The 16,764-nt window shown below is 41.4% G+C and overlaps 1 protein-coding gene across 1 annotated transcript in view; it reads right to left on the bottom strand.

Moving 5' to 3' along the window:
• Positions 1 to 16,485, bottom strand: part of LOC118331412 (protocadherin alpha-C2-like) — a gene marked incomplete in the record, with an annotated part of 17,592 nt that extends 1,107 nt beyond the window's left edge. The window contains 4 exon segments of the mRNA XM_035666328.1: positions 1 to 661; positions 7,734 to 7,819; positions 11,355 to 11,413; positions 13,695 to 16,485. Of these exon segments, the coding sequence (XP_035522221.1) occupies positions 348 to 661; positions 7,734 to 7,819; positions 11,355 to 11,413; positions 13,695 to 16,238 (3,003 nt within the window).
• Between the last annotated feature and the right edge of the window lie 279 nt (positions 16,486 to 16,764).

Genomic DNA, 16,764 nt, shown 5'->3' with positions numbered 1-16,764 from the left:
GGGGGGCGCACTAAATGACAGAAAGGTTAATCTAATCCAATAAAATCCTTTCTGTTTTAATTTGGTCCAGCCAGTAAACATTTGTTTACCATAAACCATGGACGTTTATAGGCCAATGTTATGGGCCAAATGAGCCAAGAAAAAGAGAGAAGCATTTGTTTTGCAAGTTCACATGGTGTAGGGAGCCAGGCCTGGTCTAATGAAGGTTTGGCCACTGTACAACGTCTATGCAGATATGGTGCAAAGAGGCTCCCTGGGTTCTACAATATGCATTTGGCTTTTTTTCTGGCTCTGTAATGGGGATCGTAGATTGTTGGTAGCTCTGTTTTCAAGTCACCCCTTCTCCTCTATTCATCTCCCCCGTCATCCTTTCCTTTCTCCTTCTTGTCCTTCTTGTCCTTCTTCTTCTTTTTCTTCTTCTTGGCCTCCTCCTTCTTGCCAAAGCTTATGAAGTCACCTTTGTCATCCACAGGGCCGGCGTCATGGCGGATAGAAATGATGGCTGGGGATCCGGGGATGATAAAGGCTTCAGGGGGAATCTCTCCAGGCTTCAGGGCCTGAGGAGGGCCGTAGCTTTGTCCGGCGCCGTACCTGAAGTGCCAGCTGTTGCTGTTGACTCCCGCGCCCACTGGGGGTGATAGCTCTCCGCCACCCTCTCCATCTACACAAGTACATATGAAAAAAGAGAGAATGAAATTCAATCATCACTGTTGCCACACGACTTTATTAAAGGAATAGTTCTATATTTTTTGCATATTTTCCACCTTTATGTATGAAAAAAATATGAAGCCAATAACTGCAGCCCATTAGCTTATCTTAGTACAAAGACTGAAAGTTTAGGGAAATGCTTAGCTTGGCTCCGTCCAAAGGTAACAAAGATCACTTTTCCAGCATCTCTACGGCTCACTTACAAACATGTTACATCTCTTTTAATTCATACAAAACTGCTCTTTACCATTTCACAGGGGGTTATGTATCTTACTACTACAAGACTATCTGCTGGAAAAATGTTGCCAGGCAACCAGCAAATAATCCAGGAAAGAACTAAAATTCAAACTGCCAAATTTTCAATTAAACAAACAATATATACCATTTTAGTTTTTTAGCTCTAATTTAAGTTAAGTTATCCTTTATTAATGCCCGTAGGTAAACTCAGAGGTGTTGGTAGGCAGATATTGTTAGCCTACCTTTGGATAGAGCCAGTCTAGCGGTTTCCCCTCGTTTCCAGTCTTTGTGCTGGCTCCACCTATTACCACACAGAAGAGTGTGGCATTGATCTTTTCATCAAACTTTACGGCAAGAAAGCAAATAAGCATATTTCCCAAAATCATCAAATATCAGTCCCACAGGAGCTCTTTCCACATACTGATAATATTTAAAGTGCTGGCATGTTGTAGAAGAAGGATAGTTCATTCTGACCTGGTCTTCGCAGTGGAATATTTTCCTCTGCGATCAGCTTTCACATTTTGAATTGTTTTTCTAATAACCACTTGACTTGCTTGTCATGCTTTGTTCCTTACTTTATTATCTCTGAGATGTTCATAAAATCTGAAATTTAAGAAATAATTGAAATCAAGCTAAAGTGAGTACAATAATAGCCTGACATGGAGCGATAACCACAGTCAGCGGATATTTTCAGGACAGCAATTCAGAGACCACAGGAGGGAACACTGAAGGGGAGTAACCTTTTAAACCACAGGGATGTTTAATTTGGCAATGTGATTTGTGTTTGTATTTGTATTTGGATGATGGCAGCAGATTAATCCTACTCTCACAGGAGTCCAGAGACAGGGATTCAACCTTTAGCGCTCCTCTCACTGATGTGACAGAGAAAGGAACCCAGATAGCAAGTCGGAAAAAAGATACTGGAAAAAGAAGCCTATATATAGAAAAATTATTATGTAAAGTGAAAATAAGACATGGCTATTAAGGTCAAAAGGTTAAAGATGCCAGAATGAAAAGGAAAGATGAGATGAGGAGAGAGAGAAAGAGAGAGTAAGAGTGTGTGAGAGAGAGAGAGAGAGAGAGAGAAAGAGAGAGAGGCAGTAAGAAAGATGGGGGTAGGCGGGTTTTGTAGACATGGTGCTCTCAGGCCCACACCAGTTCCCTCTGCACTGACCTACTTTCCGTCTGGAATTTATTTAGATCAAACACAAGCCCTTGCAAAAAGATTCTGTTTGATTTTTCTTTGTAGGCTATTTATGACATTGCTGGAGAACTGAAATGATTTCAACCACTGTCCCATTGGGAAGTACACTCTTTTGAAAATACACACTGTCCATACACACAGTGTCCCACTGATTCCCTACAGTGAGCTCACCAAGTATGAGAATGAATAATATAGTGTAGGATATAATAAGAGCAGATGTAATGGGCACTACCACACTGTTCAATAGATAGCTCTGCATTGTTGCCCTGTTTAACCACTCCTGCAAAGTGGAGCACTGGACACCTTTCACAGAGCGCTATCATATATTATGGAGCCATGACTCACTAAGAATTGATCATATATTGACACATGAAAATGTAATAAAGAACATAAGGACACACGCACATAAATAATTTGTTCTCTACTTGCAAAAATAGAAGTATTCATTTTTAAGTTACATTAAATAATTAGCATGTGAAGGGCCAGGATAACAAATAAACCACTGCGGAGGAAATTCCAGATTCATCGCAGCTAATTTTGACCTATGTAATTTATCTTGTTTAATGATTAGTCAGTGTCAGATGTTATCATCTTATCTTACCATTAGTGGAGTTAACGCTTTAATACTGTAATGCTAGTCTGTTTCTGAGGATTATGACATTTGATGGTACAGACAGAGCTGTTTGTATTTAATCTGGGTATTAAACCCAGGAAGAGGATCTGGTATTTTAAATAAGTCCCATTCAATGGCTCTCAATGGTTAGGAAGATTGCTTCTCATGTGGAGGAGGACAACCATGCTTAAAATAAACTGAAAAGACAGCCGGTGAGTTAAAGGAGATGTGAAAAATACTGTGAGGCAGAATGTGGATGAGCTTATCGAGCCAGTTGTGCAGTGCATTGCATTGCTGTACACAAAGCACCTCCATTTTATATAACTGACACACAATCTCCTGTTACCTGATGCTACTGTTGCTAAGGATTGTGATTTGATGTTCAGTCAGAAGAATTTGGGAATGGACAGTTTTGTACTGACAGATCCCGAAGGCTACTTCCTTTCACATTTTACATTTAATTTTTAGGTTACTATATGTAACCATAGCATTAAACCTAATCCATCCTAATGATGGTGCTAGAGGATAGTCATGGGGCCATTCAAGTAAAATTCCAATATATTTCATCCTTGTTTATTTTACATAAATGTGGCCTTTGGGACTATGCATCCTGCTAACTGTGCTGCTCAAGCCTCGTACAGCTTTCCAAGTAAGTCAGTCCAACCAAAAGTAAACACAGAAAGTGGCACAGTGGAGTAGCCATGTTGCATGGGGATTTAAATGTAGGCCTTTTTCATAATAATTTGCCAGGTTGGAATATACTGAGATATTCCTTTAACATTTCATTTCGATGTGCAAAGATTACATGTTGGAGAAGGTGAGGGGTTCACTGAACCATTAGGTTTCATCCTCTGTGGCATTAATGGAATATTAACTTGAGGTTTTATACAAATCTGGCCAGTTTTAGATACTTTGATTTGATCACAGTGTGCGGAATCTTAAACTATAGTGGCTAGATTGAGTGCTGGACAATTTCTTATGTTAGAAAAAACAAGACATACAACATGGACTGTTTTTCTGTTTATACACCTGATGGGGCTAGAGAAGTTCATATCCCTTTGCATGACCAACTGAGCTAGAATGGCAAGTGGCTGTGTAGCGCCTAATCAAGTGAATATTGTCTTGGCGTCTTGGGACATCCCCGGGCTCTCTGCACTGACTGTGACAAATCCAAACCCCTGACATTGTTAATTAGAATCCTAGCCCAGGTATTAATCTGAGATATTCCAGTGCGTGTGTGTGTGAGTACGTGTGTGGGAAAAATTAATTTATAACGAGCAGGTCAGAGGAGTCAGAGAGAGTACAAATATGAAGAGCTTTGCTTCCCCTGTGCTACTGTTTCTCTAGCGTGGAGGATTATTTGTAACTCTGCCATTGCTTCATAGTAGCCCAAATTTCACAGCAAAAACACACATCTGAAACAGATTATCGTGTAACTGCTGCTAAGCAGGTCAGTACAGCTCCTTGTGAGGAGGTTGCCATGACACCTGATGTAGATATGTGGGCGTTTGAAGCCCCCTTCCATGTAACCTGATGTCCTACATTTAAAATAGGCTGTCTTATTTCCTGTCTAGTCCAAGATACCATTCCATCTAAAATGAATCCCTCTGGTGGTTTGTGGCACATATCTGACAGTCTGTAGTGCTCGTGTAAATATATGCAGTACATCGCATGTATTCTGCATGACACCCATCTACCCATAACCATTCTTTCACTATTTCCTCTTAATTACTGCGTGCCCTCTTTTTGCTCTTAATACCTGCCCTTGCCGACTCCCCTTCCCTTTTCCGCTCCCTACTCCTTCCTTTTTTTCTGTCTCTAAATCTTCCATTCAGAGATATGACCGGTTGCCATGGAAACTGCCTTCGCCCACTCCCTGCTGATGGAGGGTGCGGCTGCTGCAGCAATCTCTCAGTTAGACAGTGTTGCCAGGCAACAGGTCACATGGCGTTCCCTAGCAACAACACTACTGCAGGAACCTGCCAATCCTCTTAACCTTTCTCTTTCTCCATCCCCCCACACCTCGCTTTTTTTTTCCTCCATCCTCTGTACGTCTCCTCTGCTCTTCCTCTCCAAAATTGCTTTTAATGTTACTGGATCTCTCTTTTTTTTATGGTACTCTCTTATTACTGATTATAGCTTCTCTCCCCCTCTGGCAGTAGACAAATGTCTCCTCATCTGCACCATGGGTCACTTACATAAACACAGTTCTGAGAGTGCCGCATTTAGATGCATCCCAGCATATCAGACAACTTAATCATGATAACAATTTACCGCAGACTTGAAAATGTGTCACAAAAAGCCTCCACCTCTTTGTGCATAGTAAAGAGGATCAACCTGCAATCCAGTACATGTCTATGCCTTAGCACTGAGCCACTCATAACATATAATTTCCTAATGCAACCATGCACCCCTGATAGGTCTGCAGTACACACTGTGCTCTCTGTTTAAAGACAATATTTGAGTCTTTACATGATCAGAGAGCTTTCCATCCAAATTTCTCCGCAGCAAACCGGCACAGAGATACTGGAAACTGGTACAGCTTGTATCTCGAACAATTCCCTAGCTCTCTTTTCCACAGAGAGAAAAGCTGACAGACAGTAAGACATATTCTGTCACTGACTCGTTGAGTGATTGACTGTGATGCTACCCCTCACCCTCAAGTCTGTACCTATGTTTTAATTCCTGCAGCTAGACAGAAAATCAATGAATGGAAGCTTGGCTGAAGGAAGGAGGGAGCAGCTCACCCATGCTCCAAACACTGTTTTGAAATCGTACTTACAAAAGTCTGCCAGTAAACCGACAAAAGCTGTTAGTCATTAGCTCTGAGACATTATGTCTGTGAATGGTAAAACACAGGTCATATTTTAGGCCAGTTCTGCTTGCACTTATGTTGTGTTGCTACACATTTTCAGCGTTGCCACCCACTCAGGACAACTAATTTCTCATTAAAAAACAGTTGCCTTTTTCAGTCTGTGGCTCTCCATGCTGCCAGCTGCTTTTATGGGAGGATGCAGTTGTTTATCTGTGGCTCTGCATAAGGGCCCCAGGCTTTTGGCACCTCAGCTAAGCTCTGCATGAACATCACACTGGAATTCAAGATCATGTAGATATTCAAAGGACAATTCTCTCAAATCACCAGTTTTACCATATGATCTAAACCAAAGTACTAACAATGATTAATTCAACTTAATGAATTCAACATCTTAAGTATACTTTAATCAAAGGGTCAAATTTGAATTTGTGATTGTAATGGGCATTTAGGTGTGGTGACACTAAAATGTGATCGTCAGTGATTGTCTCACCCCATTATCCTACATATTGGTAACGTAATAGCAAGAAAGCAAATAAGCCTATCTGTCAAAATGTCAAACTAAGTTATATGATATGATTGATACCCATGCCATGTCTGTACAGTAAATATGAAGCTATAGCAAGGAGACTGTTAGCTGTGCTCAGCATAAAGACCAGAAGTATGGGGACACAGCTAACCTGGCTCTGTCCAAAGGTCTGCCTTTACAGCTCACTGATTAAACACTATATATTGTTTCTTTAATGTGTACAAAAAACAAAATGTGAAACTGAAACCTTTAAACTGCAACTTTTATTTTTATTATTTTATTTTTGTATTTTTACACTTTGGTTCTTGTATGGATTAAACAAAATAGATATAGTGTGTTGATTAGCAAGCTTTAGAGGTGCTACTAGGCATATTTTCTTTCTACCTTTTGCACCTATCCAGTCTTTATTGCTAAACTAACTGTCTTCTGGCTCTGGCTTCATATTTAGCATACAGACATGAGAGCTGAATCAAACCTTCCCCCTCCAAGAATGAGAAGCTTATTTCCAAGATGTTAAACTATTCCTTGAAGTTACTATAACCAGTATGAACGAGAGCCAATTGCATGAGAATCCAACACAAGTTGCAAGAATTCTTAATTACCAATTGAGCAAGATTACCTTACTGTAGTCTATCTTTCTTCAGGGCTTAACTTTGTGTAAAATTGTGTCTTGCTGATTACGGGGCGCGACAGAACATACATCATCTAAAAAATATTCATATTCAACTCATTCATTGTTGCCGTTGTCTAACTATATGATTACTCAAATAGCTAACATAATAGTTTTTAGTATGGACAGTGGTAGATTATGTCCTTCTGTGTAATTTGTTTTTGTTATATATTAATAGCTTCCACAGTCTACTATATTTATGAACCCTATTATTGATTCTCTTCACCTGCCAGCCATTAGCTTCTGGGAGAGATAACACAAGTCACAAGTACAACGACAAGAACACGACTCGCTGGCTTCCCACCCATTATGTTTTTGACAGGCACAACCAAGGTACCAGAGGTTCAACTCCCAGGTGCCTGTGGTGGAGGGGAAGAACTTTACTCCTGGACCACCCGAATTTTGATTACTGTCACATAATTTTTGATTGGGGTGGCACCAGTAGGGCATGACGTATGTGTCTCTGATTTCCAGTCAATACCAATTCATTTATAATTCCAATACTTTTTATGGACCCTAGTATGCAGAAATATTCCAATATACTAGCACAAATAACACATTTACACCCAAAACTGAGATTAGCCTAAAGTGGGCATGTCTGCAAAGGGGAGACTTGTACCCATACAACCAATTTTCATTCAAAGATCTTGAGGTCAGAAATCAATGGTTCCATTTGAATATGGCCATACCAGTTTCTTCATTGCAAAAATGTTGCCTAACTTTGTAGCATTATTTTCCTTCTCTAAATGCTAGCATGACATTGGTACTAATGGATGCATTACGTCATCTAGTTTTATATGATATAAACAGTAAAGCTATTTCAGTACACCTGACTTAAACATCCTCTACTTCCGATACATTTTAAAGCATCTTGCTTAGTTTCCTTCAATTTTAATGTAGATGTAGTAGTACAACAAGGAAAAATCATTTACCCTCCAGTTACCCTACACTCATACTCACCTGCAGCGCTGGACACAGTGGGCCAGTTCTGAACCAGCATCCCCTGTGCTCCCTGCATCACAGAGGACTCCTCCATGTGAACCGAGCTGAAAGGCAGAACACATTCAGCAAACTTAGTGAGACACATCAAATCAAAATCCAAACCCCCAGCTGTTAATTATTTCTTCATTAAAGAAGTTTGTTGTCCTTGATAGTATAGATATTTGGTAACTGAAAATGGTAATCCAACAGAAGAAATAGTTTACAGTGTAAAAATGTCAAGCAGTATTGGTCACAGTTTCAGGCCTTGACAGGAATAGTTCCCTCGTTGCCTAGGCAACCAGGTTTAGACTTCTGTCACCCATTTCTTGTGGTCTTGTTGCCACGAGCAACCACTTTCCACTTTTTGTTTTATATATATGTATATGTGTATATATATGTATACACATATACATATATGTATTTGTTTATTGTACATTGTACGTTGTTTTGTCAACATACTTACAATATGTAACATTTAGTTACATATTCAATTGGGATACATAACATATTTAATGTCATTAATGGCATGCTGTAAGTATTTTCAGCTGATCTTGTTAGTAGTTATATTTTAATAATTATGTGTATAAAAAGTAGGACACTCCTACCACACCCAAATGAAAAATCTTAAAATTTCACACTACAAGCACAACATAGACTCACAGGATAGCATCAAAGTGGAGCTCTTGAAGTTTTTTTTATTTTTATATTTTTTCAATAGAAACCCAGAGGCAGTACTTTTCTGAGCTCTACCTTGTCATTCTACTTAGTTGGTGGGCATGCAGCCCACTGAGAGGTGGCAATGCATGTTGGGGCTGATCCGATCCAATCCTATCAAGTGCTGCTAACACACATATCTGATATCGGACTGACGTCACTGATCCACGTAGCATTCCAGATTCCATATTTTGATAGTTTTATGAATGATGGAATAATGCCATTTTAGGCCCATAGCTGTGAATGTTGTAGAACTAGCTAATTAAATATCCAGTACTCGCAATTTGTATAGAATTTTATAGGTTAGACATACAGCCGGAGCTTGTGCTGGACCATAAACCCACCGTAATGTAACATGAGACATGAGTCTACAACTTAGTGAGCTAGAATAGTTGGCTAACTCAACATGTCCTTAGTTTGGAGATATTTATATACAAGCAACTTCTAATGTGTGTAAAGCCAACATTCCGAGGGGTGGAAGTTAGTTAGTTCAGTATTGGCAGATATACAAATTCAGGTATTACATTTGTATCGCAAAAAAAGTGGATCGGTGCATCTCTAAATGCATGAACAAGTACTTTCCCTGTTAAGGTCACCTTGTGTTGAATTAAAATTGAAAATTGTATTTTATAGACACTTTTCAATATACAATGTTTCTGGTTCTGTACAAAAGTTACAAAATCTGTGACTTTTGGGAGTCTTGGTGTAACAGTGAAGTTGCCAGGCAACCAGCAGAGAATCCAGTAAGTCACTGGACCTGGCACAGAAACAGTCCCACACATAAGCCCCCCGTGAAACCACAATTTGTCATTTGCACAGTTCCACTTTTGTAAGGGTTTAATGAAAGAGATGAGCTTGTAAGTTTCTTTTTGTAAGAGTCTTCACACTAAGCTAAAATAACTGACTGGTGTCTATAACTTCATATTTAACAGACAGAGACACAAGTGATATCAATCTTCTCATCTAGCTCTCAGTAAGTGTGAATACGCCTATTTCCCAAAATGTTGAAATATTCCTTCATTAATGTGTGTATAAATGAATCACAATAATGTTAGCAAACACCTATAGCTAAAGAAAAAAATCCCAAGCTTTCCTTCAGAAACATAATAATAAAGGCAAACTGTGACCAAAAGAAAAAAATGTTTCTTTAAATTTATAAACTCTTATAATGCTGTAAAGCCAGGTGCATGGATGTAGCTTCCAACCCTGACTGAAATTTCCCCCCATACATTCATAATGAGTATAGAGCTTTCTGTATAGGAGGACCTACCCTGACTGGGGCCTCTGCAATGCAGCACATCCAGCATCTATCTCAAACTGCATTACACACTTGTTATGTTGAATAGGGATTTGTCATGAATATAAAATGGCAACGTATATTCTGAGCAGGGTGGGTTTTTAAGCTTTTTCATAAGCAGAGGTGCTGGTTTAATGTGTGAGAATATGACACAGATAGGACTGGTGTTTTCTACACTGACTGACTACACCAGGAATGTGGGTCAGTAATGTTGGTGCTACATGCTGTGTGTAGTGTGATACATTACAGTATGCGTGTGTTGGGGTTAAGCGTTACTATGAGCCTCTCTGTGTCTATGTTTATTACGGGCATTGCCATTTCAGAGATGGCAGCGGCAAATTGCAATGATGATTTATGTTAATCCATGTCATGTTACAGTGACTTGATGACATGATGCACATTATGATACCCTCGGCAGCATAAAAATTAACACTAATATCCGATTAAATCAAACTTATACTGAGCAGAAGACTGCACAACTGAGCAGTAAGCATTGTTAGCATGCAATTATGAAAATTCAGTACAAATGATAGACATATGGAGGTCCCTGATGTTCCAGCTGTCCTCATATCAAATTAAGAAAACACTTCATTACATATTTTAATACAACTTTTGAAATTTGATCCTTACAAACTTTAAGTGACAGATGTAGATGCAAAAAGCCTACTTCTTTACCCAAACTGTTGACTGATCCTCCTAATCTGGTATTCTGTGATTTGTAGTTGATAGCTAATGAGAATGCTGACATGTGTAGCACTTCATTACTAAGACATTACTGGGAATCTGCAAATATTTTATTCTCATTTTTAAAATATAATACTCCAGACCTTCTCATTACTGTTGGGAGATGACAATCTTGTTTAAACCTGAACCCATTTATAAATGCTAACAACCTAATTAAGTCCTGTTTCAGTGTAATAATTGGCATATTGTGTTCAACCATAGTGTATCTATCAATCTTTAGATCAATCTATAATTGGAATTTGGTCAAGCACTAAGGCCTTGTGAAACCATATCTGGAAAAACAGAGTGCATGCAAGCACATCCAGTGAATTAACAACTATTAATGGAGTCCAAAATGTCCTCTGCTGTCTTTGTACACACACAGAAACACACACATATGTGCATGCTGGGCAGTTGTACATGCAGACACTGCATGTGTGCATCTGATAATCTAAGAAAGGTCATAGTCAGCTCATTTGTCCTTCATGCTTCCTGCTTAAAGACTGTAAGTGGGGGAAGCAACGCTCAGAATGTAGATGACCTATATAGTATTACACTGCAGAGGAAAAGTGCTATGCTTCCACTGATGGGAGCTGCACATGGCTTTTCCCAAAGGAAGAAGATGGGGTTAAGGTTGTCAACAGATGTCCAGAGAGGTCATTTTGAGGCGCAGATATCTGTGGGACGTCTGGTGTGTCAATAAATATTTTGCTTTCAGATAAATTGCATTGCAGCTGTAAGCAACATGAGGGCTCATTGTAGTAGTAACAGAGTATGGGTGTAGACAGTGTGTGTAGGATGAATAGGTGTTAACTTCTTCTAGATGATCAAAAGTTGCAAAAGAGTTAAAGATGGAAAGTGCTTACCTCTGCATCCCTGCCCTCAAAGATGCAGAATATCGCCAGTCAGCATTCGGGGCTTTTGGCTGAGCGAGCAAGAGGTACAGAGAAAGTGAGAGAGAGAGAGACCGGAGGAGGAGAGAGAGACGAGAGAGGCGATACGAGAGAGAGACAGAGAGAGGAGGGAAGAAAAAGGGTTTAGTTTGATCTCATACAGTGCAGCCTGGCTGGGCCATGGTCTCATCAATTAATCATGACACATATCCCAGCTCTGGACGTGATAGGGACACTGCAGTCGAGTCCCCCATTGCAAGTACACACACACACACACTCATACATATTGATATTTACACACAGACATGGACAAAGAAGGACTTTAAAAAGGGCACTGACTGAAAGCCATATTGATGAGTTCTTGGACAGCCTCTCACTCTGTGGCTCTATAAATGTGAGAGCTGGGAGAGTTATGCCTTTCCCTGAGCGAGAGGGTGTTTGTGTTTATGTGTAACTTCAGTAAATCTGTTCACTCCTGATGAACCTGGGATGAGTGCTTGAAACTCCAAGTAGTCTGCTGGTAGATTGTTGCTTTAAAAACCAATAAGCAAGAGCCACCATCGCCAGGGCAACCACATCCTGTGGTGTTCTTTATCAGGGCAATCATATGTACAAATATTGTATTGCATGTATAGAAGACAATGTGTGGGATAAGTCTTTAATAATAATTTACAAATGATCACTGTATAGTCTTGTATTGATTCCATCTTCTTCCATCTTTCTTCTATTGGAGATGTACTTGATTTTGATGACTGTATATATCCAAAACGTTGCTATCATTCAACTGAAACTACTGTATAGACAGCTTTTTTGGCAGTACACATTTGCACTTAAGACCTGATAAAGAATATGACACTTGTTTCTAAGATGCAAATTAACTGCTTAGTCACATACTTTTTGAACTATTTCAATGTATTTTAAATTACCAGTTCTAATTGTATAGAGTTTGGGCTATTGGAGTCAGAATGTTAAGGCTGCCAGGACTATGATGATTATGCCTTTGAGTTAAAAAGAACCTTAGGGGGAAAAGTCATATTTTTAATGAGCCAATCCTCCGTGGCCATTAATTATACTCTTTCATAATTATTTTCCTTATGAGTAGATACTGTGCATATGCACCGCATAAAACAGTTGGAAACATCTGTATTACAGTTAATGCTAAAATCTGTCAGCATCATGTGGTTTGCAGCCTTAGACATCAAGAGGACTGAATAAAAAAAGCTGTGTTTAAAGCACAAACCTGCTCAAGCAGTAGCAAGTGTCCCAGATAAAGATGGCACATTATGTTCCTCAGTTCAATTCAGAGGGGAGTATTTTGTGCTGGTAGACCCAGCCTCTTTGAGTAAATCTAATTTGCAGGGCTGGGGAACAGAGGCTGGAGGTTAATTTAATTTACACTGCTACACTTGTCTTGGTAAGAGTTTTTCATATAACTAATGTACCAGTGACTGGCACCTGATAATTATGATGATGCATCCAGTGATACCCTCTTCACCTTAGAAGCCTTTGCCTCAATAATCTGACATTAAAAATGATATTATTCCAATATTTGAACCACCAATCTCTCTATAATTTGTGTAATGCAGCCTTTAAGAACAAAAAATAAAATAAAACATTTAATCTGTATCATGATTAAATCTCAATAAATCTCACCACAGTGTCATTGCAAGATAACTGCATATCTTTCCCATAGTCAGTTCAACAACTAGTCTTGCAGGGCCTTTGATCAAGTCAATTAACCCCAACTGCTCCAGTGTAACAGTATTACTCACAAACACACACACACACACACACACACATACACACAAGTCAAACCTACTTGCACTGGGAATGAGCAAGTAGTGAAGGATATACGTGACCTGTTCTCAGTGTAAATGTGATGACAACCTCAAACTGAAACACAAATCTCTGAATCATCAGAAATAACACAGGACCCTGAAAAGCATCAGGCCTGACACTAATGCAGTGTGAGTGTTGAGCTAGGCTGGGCTGAGTGACTGCACAGTACAAGTGGGAACCGAACAAAGAAAATGGGGCCTGCAAGGAGTCAATTCATGGCAGGGGGTATCAAACTAGACATACATGAATATCCTCACAATGCTGTAAAAACATAGCACGGACAAACATTACGCCAACAATGCATGTTGTAGCAGTAACCTTAATGGAAAGTCATGTCTAGTATGTCCTTAAAAGGGGGTTTCTATTGTTTGGAACTAAATAAAAAATTCATTAAAGCCCCTAAATTGTAAACATGATGATTCATGACCTTCCAGTTATGCAGACAAAGGTGAACATAAAAAATTAATGACAAACCTCTGGGCAGAGTTGCATCGAGGCATCAGGCATACTCAGTCTGCGTACAAATCCACTTCCACTGGTGAAGAAGCGGTCAGCACCGCTGCCCCAGGTGCCACTGATGGGACGTCCTGTGTTGTAGAACATAAAGGTGTCACTGCCAGAGGTGGCTGTCAGGCAGGTCTTGTAGCAGTAAGTCTTTGTTAGGGAGCCATTCCCGCGCACTTCGATGTAGTGAGGCTCCACTTTAAGGTCTCTCCGAAGCACCACATTGTTATTAGGCTGTGCCCCGGCTCCACCACCGCCGCCTCCCCCACCAGCACTTACGCTGCTGCTCCCACCATCTGGAGGGGGCTTCTGTGACACACAGCAAGGAGAGCAGGACCCAGGCTGGGTGCAGTAGGCATGACAGCGGACTATTGCCAGCACCACCACAGTGACCAGGAAAACAAAGGTGGTGGCACTCAAAGCCACAATCAGGTAGAGGGTCACGTTGGAGAAGAGCAGCGTGCTGTGAGGTCGGATGATCCTCTTGGGATCAGGAGCCACTTTGGGTGGGACCTCCATGACGGCCACGTTGATGGTGGCGGTGGAGGAGAGAGTAGGCTGCCCATGGTCCTTCACTACAACGGTTAGAGCAAAGGAGGTGAAGTTGTCCTCCAGGATCCTCCGAGTGGTTCTGATCTCACCGGTGTGTTCGTGCACCTTGAACAAGTCCAGGTCAGTGGCCGTCTCCAGTACGTAGACCAGCCAGGCATTTGGACCAGCGTCTGCATCATATGCCACCACTTTAGTCACCAAGACACCAGGCTCTGCGTTCTTTTGTACAGTCTCCAAGGAGCGTGTGCCGTTGCCGGGAGGGTTGACTATCAATGGTGAATGGTCATTCTGATCCATTATGTAGATGTAGACTGTGGCAACGCGGCTGAGTGGAGGAATGCCCCCATCCTGGGCTTTGACCTGGAAGTGAAACTCTCTCAGTGACTCATAGTCAAAGGCTCGCAGGGCATAAGCCTCCCCAGTATCGGCCTTCACAGACACATACGAGGTGACAGGGATGCCATGGTTGTTGTCATTGAGCACTGTGTAGGTGATGCGTGCGTTCTCTTTGATGTCTGCATCTTGAGCTTTCACGGTACACAAAGAGGCCCCAGGGGCGTTGTTCTCAGCCACATAGACAGTATATGAAGTCTGCTCAAATCGCGGTGGGTTGTCATTAACATCAGCCACATCCACCTGTATGGTCTTCTGGGAGGAAAGGGGAGGGTTCCCTCCATCTGTGGCACTCAGAGTGACATTGTAGGCATCGGTGGTCTCGCGGTCCAGGAAGGCTGAGGTAACCAGAGTGTAGTAATTTCTGAATGACTTGATCTTGAAAGGAAGGCCTGCTGGGATCTCTAAGCTCACCTGCTTGTTAGCGCCAGAGTCTCGATCAGTAACGCTAATGAGGGCCACGACTGTGTCTGCACGGGCATCCTCCCTCACTGGGCTCGACAGGGATGACAACACTATCTGAGGGACGTTGTCATTCACATCCACCACCTCTGCCACTACCTTACAATGTGATGCCACAGCCCCAGGGCCCTTGTCCATCGCCTGGATGTACATCTCATAGGAGTTGGTCTCTTCATAGTCAACATTGCTCCTAACTCTTATTTCTCCTGTGTTAGTGTCCATGCTGAACATCTGCCTCACTCTCTCTGGAGTGTAGCTGCTGAAAGAGTAGTACACCTCTCCATTTGTGCCCTCATCTAGATCAGTTGCATTCAGTTTAATTACCAGTGTGTCTTTGGGAGAATTTTCCAACAGTTTCACCTTGTACACGGAGCTGTCAAACGTGGGCATATTGTCATTAGAGTCCAGGACACGGACATTGATTTTAGCCGTGCCAGTTTTCTCTGGCGTCCCACCATCCACAGCACTCAGAATTAATTGGTGGTAAGGCGTCTGTTCGCGATCAAGGGGCTTTTTGAGCACAAGCTCGATGTGCTTTGTATTGAGGGAGGGTTTGTTAGATACCAGCGCGAAATGGTCGTTTGTGCTAAGCTGATACATACGAACTGAATTGGACCCAATGTCTGGATCTTGCGCGTTTTCAATCGGGTAACGAGATCCTGGTAAAGCAGACTCTATGATTTCCAGTTGGTACTCGTCTCTGGGGAACTGCGGCGCATTATCATTGGCATCCACAATCTCCACCTCGACAGGGTGTACCTCAGTGGGGTTTTCGACCATCACCTCCAGGTTAATGAGGCAGGTGTTGGAAAAATCACACAGTGCCTCTCTGTCGATCCTTTCATTGACGAGTAATTTCCCGTTTTTGGGGTTGACAATCACATAGCGTTTACCGCTGTTGGAGGTTACCTTAATTTTTCGGGTGGCGAGCTTTCGAATATCCAGCCCCAAGTCATGCGCCAGATCACCGACCAGTGCCCCATTTTCTAGTTCTTCCGTAATAGAATATCTCAACTGTCCAAACGAAAGGCCACAAAATAAGGAAAATATCACAAAATAAAAAGGCACATTATTCCCTATCCAGTTGCATATCCCCGCCACAGCCATTGCAAGCTCATAGGATCCGCAGACGGATTAAACGCAGCCCTCCGCCTTTTTAGCTTGCAGTATCTTGCATCCCAGCACCTCATTAAGGTGGGCTAATTGGTCTCCCGGTAAATGAAACAGAAGCGGCTCATCCATTGTGTTACCCGGCTGAGGTGAATCCTCTCCAGCGCACCCATATTTCTTTTGTCCGTGATGCGCTTTTTTGTCTCCAGTGCGCGCTGCTGACGGGTGTGTTTCCCTGCCTCTGGAGCTGTGAAATCTGTCAAGACTGTGGAAATCTGCGCCGATGAAACCGGAATAGAAGCGTGTGCCTTTCAAAGTAAAATAATTAAAAGTGTAAATTTTTTTTCTCTACAGTAAATTCAGTTAGCTCTACTAGAGGGAAGAAAGGAAGACATGCGTCCAGGAAGCCCAAAACTGGAGAGCTTTTAATGAAGTTGTTAAATAAGGGACTGGGAGTCATAGCTTGTCAGGTTTTTCCTCAAATCCTAAATCAAAGTTTAGTTTTTAACATGTTTTTCAATTA

The sequence above is a fragment of the Morone saxatilis genome, unplaced genomic scaffold (genome assembly GCF_004916995.1).
Source record: "Morone saxatilis isolate NCDOM2014 unplaced genomic scaffold, NCSU_SB_2.0 Contig20, whole genome shotgun sequence".
Taxonomy (NCBI): Eukaryota; Metazoa; Chordata; class Actinopteri; family Moronidae; genus Morone; species Morone saxatilis.
Note: the sequence above shows the minus strand (reverse complement) of the source record. Positions and strands in the feature narration are given on the sequence as shown.